Raw genomic sequence first — 15,873 nt, 5'->3', positions numbered from 1 at the left:
TGCTAGCACAAGTATCTAAAAAAGGTTTTGTTCACCACGTAGACAGTCAAAGTATTTTCTAAACTATAATGAGGACCATAGCGTCATCCTTATTGCTACCGTGCTGAAAAATTCTATTTATGCTGAAGACCCCACTGAAAGGTACTGAGAGCCATGAGATGCCATGAACTACTTTAAACGACAGCAAAATGATTAAATGAGAGCTGGACTTACCATATAAATTGATAGAGGCATGCCGAAGCTGATGAATGAGATTTTTTTTTTGTCTCAGCAACGCAGAGAAATTCTCTTCTGCAACCCTGCCTCCTGCTGGCCATTCAGTATAATCTGCAGATGGAAAAGTCCACTGTTAGTATGTTTTATCAAGCATTAATAATTATTTCTATGGCTTCTGTAATATTGTGATAATCCAAAACTCACAAAGTATTCAAATGTCAATTTTAATCTCAACTAGGCCTTCTTTTCTCAATCCTATGCCTCATGTGCTACCACTCTCTGCACAACTCTAGCACATATAGGAGGACGTAGATAGATAGCTCTCTGTCAGCCAAGTGACAGGGCACCCTTCTCACTGAAATTCTTTTAGGTTATGGTACACCAAGAGCAATTCAGTGATATATGGGGGGGGGGGGGGGGGAAGGTTTATCCTACAGTTAAAGGGAATTATAAAAACTAGGTCTAATATTTTAACATCAGCCGCACCTTCAAACAAATGTAGAAGTCTCAAATAATGGCATAGTTACTTTCCTCTCACCATCTTAGACTTCAGCTGGGCGTCCTGCTGCCCTGCTACCCATTTCAATACCATGATAAATGTATCCTATTGCTTCCTAGGCAAATGGTTTGCCATCAGGAGAAGATGACAGCCTGCTCTAGCTTTATGATGCAAGGGCACCACTTGACCAATCGCCCTGGATGACTATTCTGCAGGACATGGAGACATCAGCAATTACGTTCTAGGTAACCATCTGTAATTATGACTGCAGGGCAAGAAGGAGGTACGATGGGACAGACCTCGGCACCATTGAAAGCACTGGGCTCCTATTTAAAGTGGGCTGGAGTTGGAAGGCAACAGTTTCTAAAAAGAAGTCCATCTTCCTAGGCAACTGATTTGCCATCATGTCAGATGAGTTCCTGCTGTAGCTTCATGATGCAAGGGCACCACTTGACCAATCACCCTGGGTGACTATTCTACAGGACGAGGAGACATCACCAATTACGTTCTAGGTAACCATCTGTAATTATGACTGCAGGGCAAGAAGGAGGTACGATGGGATCGAACTCTGCACCATTGAAAGCATTTGGCTCCTATTTAACGTGTGCTTGAGTTAGAAGCACACAGTTTCTAAATAGCAGTCCATCTTCCTAGGCAACTGATTTGCCATCATGTCAGATGACATCCTGCTGTAGCTTTATGATGTAAGGGCACCACTTAACCAATCGCCCTGGGTGACAATTGTACAGGACACGGAGACATCAGCAATTACATACTAGGTAACTATCTGGCATTATGACTGCAAGGCAAGAAGGAGGTACGATGGGACAGAACTCTGCACCATTGAAAGCACTGGGCTCCTATTTAAAGTGGGCTGGAGTTAGGAGAACACAGTCTTTAAACAGCAGTCCATCTTGAGTATCAGACTTCCATACAAAGAGTGCAGGGAAACAGGTAGCTTCCCTCCATGTGAAATTATGTCAATCGCTCCAACTAAAGACAACTCATTCCAGTCTGAAAGAAGGTAATTAACTCGGAGGACATCTTGCTAGCACAAGTATCTAAAAAAGGTTTTGTTCACCACGTAGACAGTCAAAGTATTTTCTAAACTATAATGAGGACCATAGCGTCATCCTTATTGCTACCGTGCTGAAAAATTCTATTTATGCTGAAGACCCCACTGAAAGGTACTGAGAGCCATGAGATGCCATGAACTACTTTAAACGACAGCAAAATGATTAAATGAGAGCTGGACTTACCATATAAATTGATAGAGGCATGCCGAAGCTGATGAATGAGATTTTTTTTTTTTGTCTCAGCAACGCAGAGAAATTCTCTTCTGCAACCCTGCCTCCTGCTGGCCATTCAGTATAATCTGCAGATGGAAAAGTCCACTGTTAGTATGTTTTATCAAGCATTAATAATTATTTCTATGGCTTCTGTAATATTGTGATAATCCAAAACTCATAAAATATTCAAATGTCAATTTTAATCTCAACCAGGCCTTCTTTTCTCAATCCTATGCCTCATGTGCTACCACTCTCTACACAACTCTAGCACATATAGGAGGACGTAGATAGATAGCTCTCTGTCAGCCAAGTGACAGGGCACCCTTCTCACTGAAATTCTTTTAGGTTATGGTACACCAAGAGCAATTCAGTGATATGATATGGGGGGGGGGGGGGGGGAAGGTTTATCCTACAGTTAAAGGGAATTATAAAAACTAGGTCTAAGAGATTTTAACATCAACCGCACCTTCAAACAAATGTAGAAGTCTCAAATAATGGCATAGTTACTTTCCTCTCACCATCTTAGACTTCAGCTGGGCGTCCTGCTGCCCTGCTACCCATTTCAATACCATGATAAATGTATCCTATTGCTTCCTAGGCAAATGGTTTGCCATCAGGAGAAGATGACAGCCTGCTCTAGCTTTATGATGCAAGGGCACCACTTGACCAATCACCCTGGGTGACTATTCTACAGGACGAGGAGACATCACCAATTACGTTCTAGGTAACCATCTGTAATTATGACTGCAGGTTAAGAAGGAGGTACGATGGGATAGAACTCTGCACCATTGAAAGCATTTGGCTCCTATTTAACGTGTGCTTGAGTTAGAAGCACACAGTTTCTAAATAGCAGTCCATCTTCCTAGGCAACTGATTTGCCATCATGTCAGATGACATCCTGCTGTAGCTTTATGATGTAAGGGCACCACTTAACCAATCGCCCTGGGTGACAATTGTACAGGACATGGAGACATCAGCAATTACGTTCTAGGTAACCATCTGTAATTATGACTGCAGGGCAAGAAGGAGGTACGATGGGACAGACCTCGGCACCATTGAAAGCACTGGGCTCCTATTTAAAGTGGGCTGGAGTTAGAAGGCAACAGTTTCTAAAAAGAAGTCCATCTTCCTAGGCAACTGATTTGCCATCATGTCAGATGACATCCTGCTGTAGCTTTATGATGTAAGGGCACCACTTAACCAATCGCCCTGGGTGACAATTGTACAGGACACGGAGACATCAGCAATTACGTTCTAGGTAACTATCTGGCATTATGACTGCAGGGCAAGAAGGAGGTACGATGGGATAGAACTCTGCACTATTGAAAGCATTTGGCTCCTATTTAACGTGTGCTTGAGTTAGAAGCACACAGTTTCTAAATAGCAGTCCATCTTCCTAGGCAACTGATTTGCCATCATGTCAGATGACATCCTGCTGTAGCTTTATGATGTAAGGGCACCACTTAACCAATCGCCCTGGGTGACAATTGTACAGGACACGGAGACATCAGCAATTACATACTAGGTAACTATCTGGCATTATGACTGCAAGGCAAGAAGGAGGTACGATGGGACAGAACTCTGCACCATTGAAAGCACTGGGCTCCTATTTAAAGGGGGCTGGAGTTAGGAGAACACAGTCTTTAAACAGCAGTCCATCTTGAGTATCAGACTTCCATACAAAGAGTGCAGGGAAACAGGTTAAATAGCTTCCCTCCATGTGAAATTAAGTCAATCGCTCCAACTAAAGACAACTCATTCCAGTCTGAAAGAAGGTAATTAACTCGGAGGACATCTTGCTAGCACAAGTATCTAAAAAAGGTTTTGTTCACCACGTAGACAGTCAAAGTATTTTCTAAACTATAATGAGGACCATAGCGTCATCCTTATTGCTACCGTGCTGAAAAATTCTATTTATGCTGAAGACCCCACTGAAAGGTACTGAGAGCCATGAGATGCCATGAACTACTTTAAACGACAGCAAAATGATTAAATGAGAGCTGGACTTACCATATAAATTGATAGAGGCATGCCGAAGCTGATGAATGAGATTTTTTTTTTGTCTCAGCAACGCAGAGAAATTCTCTTCTGCAACCCTGCCTCCTGCTGGCCATTCAGTATAATCTGCAGATGGAAAAGTCCACTGTTAGTATGTTTTATCAAGCATTAATAATTATTTCTATGGCTTCTGTAATATTGTGATAATCCAAAACTCACAAAGTATTCAAATGTCAATTTTAATCTCAACTAGGCCTTCTTTTCTCAATCCTATGCCTCATGTGCTACCACTCTCTGCACAACTCTAGCACATATAGGAGGACGTAGATAGATAGCTCTCTGTCAGCCAAGTGACAGGGCACCCTTCTCACTGAAATTCTTTTAGGTTATGGTACACCAAGAGCAATTCAGTGATATATGGGGGGGGGGGGGGGGGAAGGTTTATCCTACAGTTAAAGGGAATTATAAAAACTAGGTCTAATATTTTAACATCAACCGCACCTTCAAACAAATGTAGAAGTCTCAAATAATGGCATAGTTACTTTCCTCTCACCATCTTAGACTTCAGCTGGGCGTCCTGCTGCCCTGCTACCCATTTCAATACCATGATAAATGTATCCTATTGCTTCCTAGGCAAATGGTTTGCCATCAGGAGAAGATGACAGCCTGCTCTAGCTTTATGATGCAAGGGCACCACTTGACCAATCACCCTGGGTGACTATTCTACAGGACGAGGAGACATCACCAATTACGTTCTAGGTAACCATCTGTAATTATGACTGCAGGGCAAGAAGGAGGTACGATGGGATCGAACTCTGCACCATTGAAAGCATTTGGCTCCTATTTAACGTGTGCTTGAGTTAGAAGCACACAGTTTCTAAATAGCAGTCCATCTTCCTAGGCAACTGATTTGCCATCATGTCAGATGACATCCTGCTGTAGCTTTATGATGTAAGGGCACCACTTAACCAATCGCCCTGGGTGACAATTGTACAGGACACGGAGACATCAGCAATTACATACTAGGTAACTATCTGGCATTATGACTGCAAGGCAAGAAGGAGGTACGATGGGACAGAACTCTGCACCATTGAAAGCACTGGGCTCCTATTTAAAGGGGGCTGGAGTTAGGAGAACACAGTCTTTAAACAGCAGTCCATCTTGAGTATCAGACTTCCATACAAAGAGTGCAGGGAAACAGGTTAAATAGCTTCCCTCCATGTGAAATTATGTCAATCGCTCCAACTAAAGACAACTCATTCCAGTCTGAAAGAAGGTAATTAACTCGGAGGACATCTTGCTAGCACAAGTATCTAAAAAAGGTTTTGTTCACCACGTAGACAGTCAAAGTATTTTCTAAACTATAATGAGGACCATAGCGTCATCCTTATTGCTACCGTGCTGAAAAATTCTATTTATGCTGAAGACCCCACTGAAAGGTACTGAGAGCCATGAGATGCCATGAACTACTTTAAACGACAGCAAAATGATTAAATGAGAGCTGGACTTACCATATAAATTGATAGAGGCATGCCGAAGCTGATGAATGAGATTTTTTTTTTTTGTCTCAGCAACGCAGAGAAATTCTCTTCTGCAACCCTGCCTCCTGCTGGCCATTCAGTATAATCTGCAGATGGAAAAGTCCACTGTTAGTATGTTTTATCAAGCATTAATAATTATTTCTATGGCTTCTGTAATATTGTGATAATCCAAAACTCATAAAATATTCAAATGTCAATTTTAATCTCAACCAGGCCTTCTTTTCTCAATCCTATGCCTCGTGTGCTACCACTCTCTACACAACTCTAGCACATATAGGAGGACGTAGATAGATAGCTCTCTGTCAGCCAAGTGACAGGGCACCCTTCTCACTGAAATTCTTTTAGGTTATGGTACACCAAGAGCAATTCAGTGATATATGGGGGGGGGGGGGGGAAGGTTTATCCTACAGTTAAAGGGAATTATAAAAACTAGGTCTAAGATTTTAACATCAACCGCACCTTCAAACAAATGTAGAAGTCTCAAATAATGGCATAGTTACTTTCCTCTCACCATCTTAGACTTCAGCTGGGCGTCCTGCTGCCCTGCTACCCATTTCAATACCATGATAAATGTATCCTATTGCTTCCTAGGCAAATGGTTTGCCATCAGGAGAAGATGACCGCCTGCTCTAGCTTTATGATGCAAGGGCACCACTTGACCAATCACCCTGGGTGACTATTCTACAGGACATGGAGACATCAGCAATTACGTTCTAGGTAACCATCTGTAATTATGACTGCAGGGCAAGAAGGAGGTACGATGGGACAGACCTCGGCACCATTGAAAGCACTGGGCTCCTATTTAAAGTGGGCTGGAGTTAGAAGGCAACAGTTTCTAAAAAGAAGTCCATCTTCCTTGGCAACTGATTTGCCATCATGTCAGATGACATCCTGCTGTAGCTTTATGATGTAAGGGTACCACTTGACCAATCGCCCTGGGTGACTATTCTGCAGGACATGGAGACATCAGCAATTACGTTCTAGGTAACTATCTGGCATTATGACTGCAGGGCAAGAAGGAGGTACGATGGGATAGAACTCTGCACCATTGAAAGCATTTGGCTCCTATTTAACGTGTGCTTGAGTTAGAAGCACACAGTTTCTAAATAGCAGTCCATCTTCCTAGGCAACTGATTTGCCATCATGTCAGATGACATCCTGCTGTAGCTTTATGATGTAAGGGCACCACTTGACCAATCGCCCTGGATGACTATTCTGCAGGACATGGAGACATCAGCAATTACGTTCTAGGTAACCATCTGTAATTATGACTGCAGGGCAAGAAGGAGGTACGATGGGACAGACCTCGGCACCATTGAAAGCACTGGGCTCCTATTTAAAGTGGGCTGGAGTTGGAAGGCAACAGTTTCTAAAAAGAAGTCCATCTTCCTAGGCAACTGATTTGCCATCATGTCAGATGAGTTCCTGCTGTAGCTTCATGATGCAAGGGCACCACTTGACCAATCACCCTGGGTGACTATTCTACAGGACGAGGAGACATCACCAATTACGTTCTAGGGAACCATCTGTAATTATGACTGCAGGGCAAGAAGGAGGTACGATGGGATCGAACTCTGCACCATTGAAAGCATTTGGCTCCTATTTAACGTGTGCTTGAGTTAGAAGCACACAGTTTCTAAATAGCAGTCCATCTTCCTAGGCAACTGATTTGCCATCATGTCAGATGACATCCTGCTGTAGCTTTATGATGTAAGGGCACCACTTAACCAATCGCCCTGGGTGACAATTGTACAGGACACGGAGACATCAGCAATTACATACTAGGTAACTATCTGGCATTATGACTGCAAGGCAAGAAGGAGGTACGATGGGACAGAACTCTGCACCATTGAAAGCACTGGGCTCCTATTTAAAGTGGGCTGGAGTTAGGAGAACACAGTCTTTAAACAGCAGTCCATCTTGAGTATCAGACTTCCATACAAAGAGTGCAGGGAAACAGGTTAAATAGCTTCCCTCCATGTGAAATTATGTCAATCGCTCCAACTAAAGACAACTCATTCCAGTCTGAAAGAAGGTAATTAACTCGGAGGACATCTTGCTAGCACAAGTATCTAAAAAAGGTTTTGTTCACCACGTAGACAGTCAAAGTATTTTCTAAACTATAATGAGGACCATAGCGTCATCCTTATTGCTACCGTGCTGAAAAATTCTATTTATGCTGAAGACCCCACTGAAAGGTACTGAGAGCCATGAGATGCCATGAACTACTTTAAACGACAGCAAAATGATTAAATGAGAGCTGGACTTACCATATAAATTGATAGAGGCATGCCGAAGCTGATGAATGAGATTTTTTTTTTTTTGTCTCAGCAACGCAGAGAAATTCTCTTCTGCAACCCTGCCTCCTGCTGGCCATTCAGTATAATCTGCAGATGGAAAAGTCCACTGTTAGTATGTTTTATCAAGCATTAATAATTATTTCTATGGCTTCTGTAATATTGTGATAATCCAAAACTCACAAAGTATTCAAATGTCAATTTTAATCTCAACTAGGCCTTCTTTTCTCAATCCTATGCCTCATGTGCTACCACTCTCTGCACAACTCTAGCACATATAGGAGGACGTAGATAGATAGCTCTCTGTCAGCCAAGTGACAGGGCACCCTTCTCACTGAAATTCTTTTAGGTTATGGTACACCAAGAGCAATTCAGTGATATATGGGGGGGGGGGGGGGGGGGAAGGTTTATCCTACAGTTAAAGGGAATTATAAAAACTAGGTCTAATATTTTAACATCAGCCGCACCTTCAAACAAATGTAGAAGTCTCAAATAATGGCATAGTTACTTTCCTCTCACCATCTTAGACTTCAGCTGGGCGTCCTGCTGCCCTGCTACCCATTTCAATACCATGATAAATGTATCCTATTGCTTCCTAGGCAAATGGTTTGCCATCAGGAGAAGATGACAGCCTGCTCTAGCTTTATGATGCAAGGGCACCACTTGACCAATCGCCCTGGATGACTATTCTGCAGGACATGGAGACATCAGCAATTACGTTCTAGGTAACCATCTGTAATTATGACTGCAGGGCAAGAAGGAGGTACGATGGGACAGACCTCGGCACCATTGAAAGCACTGGGCTCCTATTTAAAGTGGGCTGGAGTTGGAAGGCAACAGTTTCTAAAAAGAAGTCCATCTTCCTAGGCAACTGATTTGCCATCATGTCAGATGAGTTCCTGCTGTAGCTTCATGATGCAAGGGCACCACTTGACCAATCACCCTGGGTGACTATTCTACAGGACGAGGAGACATCACCAATTACGTTCTAGGTAACCATCTGTAATTATGACTGCAGGGCAAGAAGGAGGTACGATGGGATCGAACTCTGCACCATTGAAAGCATTTGGCTCCTATTTAACGTGTGCTTGAGTTAGAAGCACACAGTTTCTAAATAGCAGTCCATCTTCCTAGGCAACTGATTTGCCATCATGTCAGATGACATCCTGCTGTAGCTTTATGATGTAAGGGCACCACTTAACCAATCGCCCTGGGTGACAATTGTACAGGACACGGAGACATCAGCAATTACATACTAGGTAACTATCTGGCATTATGACTGCAAGGCAAGAAGGAGGTACGATGGGACAGAACTCTGCACCATTGAAAGCACTGGGCTCCTATTTAAAGTGGGCTGGAGTTAGGAGAACACAGTCTTTAAACAGCAGTCCATCTTGAGTATCAGACTTCCATACAAAGAGTGCAGGGAAACAGGTAGCTTCCCTCCATGTGAAATTATGTCAATCGCTCCAACTAAAGACAACTCATTCCAGTCTGAAAGAAGGTAATTAACTCGGAGGACATCTTGCTAGCACAAGTATCTAAAAAAGGTTTTGTTCACCACGTAGACAGTCAAAGTATTTTCTAAACTATAATGAGGACCATAGCGTCATCCTTATTGCTACCGTGCTGAAAAATTCTATTTATGCTGAAGACCCCACTGAAAGGTACTGAGAGCCATGAGATGCCATGAACTACTTTAAACGACAGCAAAATGATTAAATGAGAGCTGGACTTACCATATAAATTGATAGAGGCATGCCGAAGCTGATGAATGAGATTTTTTTTTTTTGTCTCAGCAACGCAGAGAAATTCTCTTCTGCAACCCTGCCTCCTGCTGGCCATTCAGTATAATCTGCAGATGGAAAAGTCCACTGTTAGTATGTTTTATCAAGCATTAATAATTATTTCTATGGCTTCTGTAATATTGTGATAATCCAAAACTCATAAAATATTCAAATGTCAATTTTAATCTCAACCAGGCCTTCTTTTCTCAATCCTATGCCTCATGTGCTACCACTCTCTACACAACTCTAGCACATATAGGAGGACGTAGATAGATAGCTCTCTGTCAGCCAAGTGACAGGGCACCCTTCTCACTGAAATTCTTTTAGGTTATGGTACACCAAGAGCAATTCAGTGATATGATATGGGGGGGGGGGGGGGGAAGGTTTATCCTACAGTTAAAGGGAATTATAAAAACTAGGTCTAAGAGATTTTAACATCAACCGCACCTTCAAACAAATGTAGAAGTCTCAAATAATGGCATAGTTACTTTCCTCTCACCATCTTAGACTTCAGCTGGGCGTCCTGCTGCCCTGCTACCCATTTCAATACCATGATAAATGTATCCTATTGCTTCCTAGGCAAATGGTTTGCCATCAGGAGAAGATGACAGCCTGCTCTAGCTTTATGATGCAAGGGCACCACTTGACCAATCACCCTGGGTGACTATTCTACAGGACGAGGAGACATCACCAATTACGTTCTAGGTAACCATCTGTAATTATGACTGCAGGTTAAGAAGGAGGTACGATGGGATAGAACTCTGCACCATTGAAAGCATTTGGCTCCTATTTAACGTGTGCTTGAGTTAGAAGCACACAGTTTCTAAATAGCAGTCCATCTTCCTAGGCAACTGATTTGCCATCATGTCAGATGACATCCTGCTGTAGCTTTATGATGTAAGGGCACCACTTAACCAATCGCCCTGGGTGACAATTGTACAGGACATGGAGACATCAGCAATTACGTTCTAGGTAACCATCTGTAATTATGACTGCAGGGCAAGAAGGAGGTACGATGGGACAGACCTCGGCACCATTGAAAGCACTGGGCTCCTATTTAAAGTGGGCTGGAGTTAGAAGGCAACAGTTTCTAAAAAGAAGTCCATCTTCCTAGGCAACTGATTTGCCATCATGTCAGATGACATCCTGCTGTAGCTTTATGATGTAAGGGCACCACTTAACCAATCGCCCTGGGTGACAATTGTACAGGACACGGAGACATCAGCAATTACGTTCTAGGTAACTATCTGGCATTATGACTGCAGGGCAAGAAGGAGGTACGATGGGATAGAACTCTGCACTATTGAAAGCATTTGGCTCCTATTTAACGTGTGCTTGAGTTAGAAGCACACAGTTTCTAAATAGCAGTCCATCTTCCTAGGCAACTGATTTGCCATCATGTCAGATGACATCCTGCTGTAGCTTTATGATGTAAGGGCACCACTTAACCAATCGCCCTGGGTGACAATTGTACAGGACACGGAGACATCAGCAATTACATACTAGGTAACTATCTGGCATTATGACTGCAAGGCAAGAAGGAGGTACGATGGGACAGAACTCTGCACCATTGAAAGCACTGGGCTCCTATTTAAAGGGGGCTGGAGTTAGGAGAACACAGTCTTTAAACAGCAGTCCATCTTGAGTATCAGACTTCCATACAAAGAGTGCAGGGAAACAGGTTAAATAGCTTCCCTCCATGTGAAATTAAGTCAATCGCTCCAACTAAAGACAACTCATTCCAGTCTGAAAGAAGGTAATTAACTCGGAGGACATCTTGCTAGCACAAGTATCTAAAAAAGGTTTTGTTCACCACGTAGACAGTCAAAGTATTTTCTAAACTATAATGAGGACCATAGCGTCATCCTTATTGCTACCGTGCTGAAAAATTCTATTTATGCTGAAGACCCCACTGAAAGGTACTGAGAGCCATGAGATGCCATGAACTACTTTAAACGACAGCAAAATGATTAAATGAGAGCTGGACTTACCATATAAATTGATAGAGGCATGCCGAAGCTGATGAATGAGATTTTTTTTTTGTCTCAGCAACGCAGAGAAATTCTCTTCTGCAACCCTGCCTCCTGCTGGCCATTCAGTATAATCTGCAGATGGAAAAGTCCACTGTTAGTATGTTTTATCAAGCATTAATAATTATTTCTATGGCTTCTGTAATATTGTGATAATCCAAAACTCACAAAGTATTCAAATGTCAATTTTAATCTCAACTAGGCCTTCTTTTCTCAATCCTATGCCTCATGTGCTACCACTCTCTGCACAACTCTAGCACATATAGGAGGACGTAGATAGATAGCTCTCTGTCAGCCAAGTGACAGGGCACCCTTCTCACTGAAATTCTTTTAGGTTATGGTACACCAAGAGCAATTCAGTGATATATGGGGGGGGGGGGGGGAAGGTTTATCCTACAGTTAAAGGGAATTATAAAAACTAGGTCTAATATTTTAACATCAACCGCACCTTCAAACAAATGTAGAAGTCTCAAATAATGGCATAGTTACTTTCCTCTCACCATCTTAGACTTCAGCTGGGCGTCCTGCTGCCCGGCTACCCATTTCAATACCATGATAAATGTATCCTATTGCTTCCTAGGCAAATGGTTTGCCATCAGGAGAAGATGACAGCCTGCTCTAGCTTTATGATGCAAGGGCACCACTTGACCAATCACCCTGGGTGACTATTCTACAGGACGAGGAGACATCACCAATTACGTTCTAGGTAACCATCTGTAATTATGACTGCAGGGCAAGAAGGAGGTACGATGGGATCGAACTCTGCACCATTGAAAGCATTTGGCTCCTATTTAACGTGTGCTTGAGTTAGAAGCACACAGTTTCTAAATAGCAGTCCATCTTCCTAGGCAACTGATTTGCCATCATGTCAGATGACATCCTGCTGTAGCTTTATGATGTAAGGGCACCACTTAACCAATCGCCCTGGGTGACAATTGTACAGGACACGGAGACATCAGCAATTACATACTTGGTAACTATCTGGCATTATGACTGCAAGGCAAGAAGGAGGTACGATGGGACAGAACTCTGCACCATTGAAAGCACTGGGCTCCTATTTAAAGGGGGCTGGAGTTAGGAGAACACAGTCTTTAAACAGCAGTCCATCTTGAGTATCAGACTTCCATACAAAGAGTGCAGGGAAACAGGTTAAATAGCTTCCCTCCATGTGAAATTATGTCAATCGCTCCAACTAAAGACAACTCATTCCAGTCTGAAAGAAGGTAATTAACTCGGAGGACATCTTGCTAGCACAAGTATCTAAAAAAGGTTTTGTTCACCACGTAGACAGTCAAAGTATTTTCTAAACTATAATGAGGACCATAGCGTCATCCTTATTGCTACCGTGCTGAAAAATTCTATTTATGCTGAAGACCCCACTGAAAGGTACTGAGAGCCATGAGATGCCATGAACTACTTTAAACGACAGCAAAATGATTAAATGAGAGCTGGACTTACCATATAAATTGATAGAGGCATGCCGAAGCTGATGAATGAGATTTTTTTTTTTTGTCTCAGCAACGCAGAGAAATTCTCTTCTGCAACCCTGCCTCCTGCTGGCCATTCAGTATAATCTGCAGATGGAAAAGTCCACTGTTAGTATGTTTTATCAAGCATTAATAATTATTTCTATGGCTTCTGTAATATTGTGATAATCCAAAACTCATAAAATATTCAAATGTCAATTTTAATCTCAACCAGGCCTTCTTTTCTCAATCCTATGCCTCGTGTGCTACCACTCTCTACACAACTCTAGCACATATAGGAGGACGTAGATAGATAGCTCTCTGTCAGCCAAGTGACAGGGCACCCTTCTCACTGAAATTCTTTTAGGTTATGGTACACCAAGAGCAATTCAGTGATATATGGGGGGGGGGGGGGGAAGGTTTATCCTACAGTTAAAGGGAATTATAAAAACTAGGTCTAAGATTTTAACATCAACCGCACCTTCAAACAAATGTAGAAGTCTCAAATAATGGCATAGTTACTTTCCTCTCACCATCTTAGACTTCAGCTGGGCGTCCTGCTGCCCTGCTACCCATTTCAATACCATGATAAATGTATCCTATTGCTTCCTAGGCAAATGGTTTGCCATCAGGAGAAGATGACAGCCTGCTCTAGCTTTATGATGCAAGGGCACCACTTGACCAATCACCCTGGGTGACTATTCTACAGGACATGGAGACATCAGCAATTACGTTCTAGGTAACCATCTGTAATTATGACTGCAGGGCAAGAAGGAGGTACGATGGGACAGACCTCGGCACCATTGAAAGCACTGGGCTCCTATTTAAAGTGGGCTGGAGTTAGAAGGCAACAGTTTCTAAAAAGAAGTCCATCTTCCTTGGCAACTGATTTGCCATCATGTCAGATGACATCCTGCTGTAGCTTTATGATGTAAGGGTACCACTTGACCAATCGCCCTGGGTGACTATTCTGCAGGACATGGAGACATCAGCAATTACGTTCTAGGTAACTATCTGGCATTATGACTGCAGGGCAAGAAGGAGGTACGATGGGATAGAACTCTGCACCATTGAAAGCATTTGGCTCCTATTTAACGTGTGCTTGAGTTAGAAGCACACAGTTTCTAAATAGCAGTCCATCTTCCTAGGCAACTGATTTGCCATCATGTCAGATGACATCCTGCTGTAGCTTTATGATGTAAGGGCACCACTTGACCAATCGCCCTGGATGACTATTCTGCAGGACATGGAGACATCAGCAATTACGTTCTAGGTAACCATCTGTAATTATGACTGCAGGGCAAGAAGGAGGTACGATGGGACAGACCTCGGCACCATTGAAAGCACTGGGCTCCTATTTAAAGTGGGCTGGAGTTGGAAGGCAACAGTTTCTAAAAAGAAGTCCATCTTCCTAGGCAACTGATTTGCCATCATGTCAGATGAGTTCCTGCTGTAGCTTCATGATGCAAGGGCACCACTTGACCAATCACCCTGGGTGACTATTCTACAGGACGAGGAGACATCACCAATTACGTTCTAGGTAACCATCTGTAATTATGACTGCAGGGCAAGAAGGAGGTACGATGGGATCGAACTCTGCACCATTGAAAGCATTTGGCTCCTATTTAACGTGTGCTTGAGTTAGAAGCACACAGTTTCTAAATAGCAGTCCATCTTCCTAGGCAACTGATTTGCCATCATGTCAGATGACATCCTGCTGTAGCTTTATGATGTAAGGGCACCACTTAACCAATCGCCCTGGGTGACAATTGTACAGGACACGGAGACATCAGCAATTACATACTAGGTAACTATCTGGCATTATGACTGCAAGGCAAGAAGGAGGTACGATGGGACAGAACTCTGCACCATTGAAAGCACTGGGCTCCTATTTAAAGTGGGCTGGAGTTAGGAGAACACAGTCTTTAAACAGCAGTCCATCTTGAGTATCAGACTTCCATACAAAGAGTGCAGGGAAACAGGTTAAATAGCTTCCCTCCATGTGAAATTAAGTCAATCGCTCCAACTAAAGACAACTCATTCCAGTCTGAAAGAAGGTAATTAACTCGGAGGACATCTTGCTAGCACAAGTATCTAAAAAAGGTTTTGTTCACCACGTAGACAGTCAAAGTATTTTCTAAACTATAATGAGGACCATAGCGTCATCCTTATTGCTACCGTGCTGAAAAATTCTATTTATGCTGAAGACCCCACTGAAAGGTACTGAGAGCCATGAGATGCCATGAACTACTTTAAACGACAGTAAAATGATTAAATGAGAGCTGGACTTACCATATAAATTGATAGAGGCATGCCGAAGCTGATGAATGAGATTTTTTTTTTTTTGTCTCAGCAACGCAGAGAAATTCTCTTCTGCAACCCTGCCTCCTGCTGGCCATTCAGTATAATCTGCAGATGGAAAAGTCCACTGTTAGTATGTTTTATCAAGCATTAATAATTATTTCTATGGCTTCTGTAATATTGTGATAATCCAAAACTCACAAAGTATTCAAATGTCAATTTTAATCTCAACTAGGCCTTCTTTTCTCAATCCTATGCCTCATGTGCTACCACTCTCTGCACAACTCTAGCACATATAGGAGGACGTAGATAGATAGCTCTCTGTCAGCCAAATGACAGGGCACCCTTCTCACTGAAATTCTTTTAGGTTATGGTACACCAAGAGCAATTCAGTGATATATGGGGGGGGGGGGGGGGGAAGGTTTATCCTACAGTTAAAGGGAATTATA

The 15,873-nt window shown here is 42.7% G+C and overlaps 1 protein-coding gene across 1 annotated transcript; it reads right to left on the bottom strand.

Annotated features, from left to right (window-relative positions):
- Positions 1–264: 264 nt before the first annotated feature.
- LOC146789657 (uncharacterized) lies at positions 265–15,532 on the bottom strand. Its single transcript, XM_085630117.1, has 9 exons — positions 15,416–15,532; positions 13,116–13,231; positions 11,619–11,732; positions 9,580–9,695; positions 7,814–7,930; positions 5,514–5,629; positions 4,015–4,128; positions 1,975–2,090; positions 265–327 (listed from the first exon to the last, which is right to left on the bottom strand). Exons 2-5 carry the CDS (start codon positions 13,219–13,221, stop codon positions 7,871–7,873), a joined length of 396 nt encoding a protein of 131 aa, XP_085486243.1. The 5' UTR covers positions 13,222–13,231; positions 15,416–15,532; the 3' UTR covers positions 265–327; positions 1,975–2,090; positions 4,015–4,128; positions 5,514–5,629; positions 7,814–7,870.
- Positions 15,533–15,873: the final 341 nt, after the last annotated feature.

The sequence above is a fragment of the Triturus cristatus genome, chromosome 10 (assembly GCF_964204655.1).
Source record: "Triturus cristatus chromosome 10, aTriCri1.1, whole genome shotgun sequence".
NCBI lineage: Eukaryota > Metazoa > Chordata > Amphibia > Caudata > Salamandridae > Triturus > Triturus cristatus.
The sequence above is the reverse complement of the archived record's forward strand: the minus strand, read 5'-3'. Positions and strand labels throughout refer to the sequence as shown.

Coding starts and splice junctions, on each gene's coding strand:
- LOC146789657 (XM_085630117.1), bottom strand. CDS start 13,221: ATGGCCAGCAGGAGGCAGGGTTGCAGAAGAGAATTTCTCTGCGTTGCT. Junction 11,733..13,115: donor TGCCTCTATCAATTTATATG/GTAAGTCCAGCT, acceptor TTCCATCTGCAG/ATTATACTGAATGGCCAGCA. Junction 9,696..11,618: donor TGCCTCTATCAATTTATATG/GTAAGTCCAGCT, acceptor TTCCATCTGCAG/ATTATACTGAATGGCCAGCA.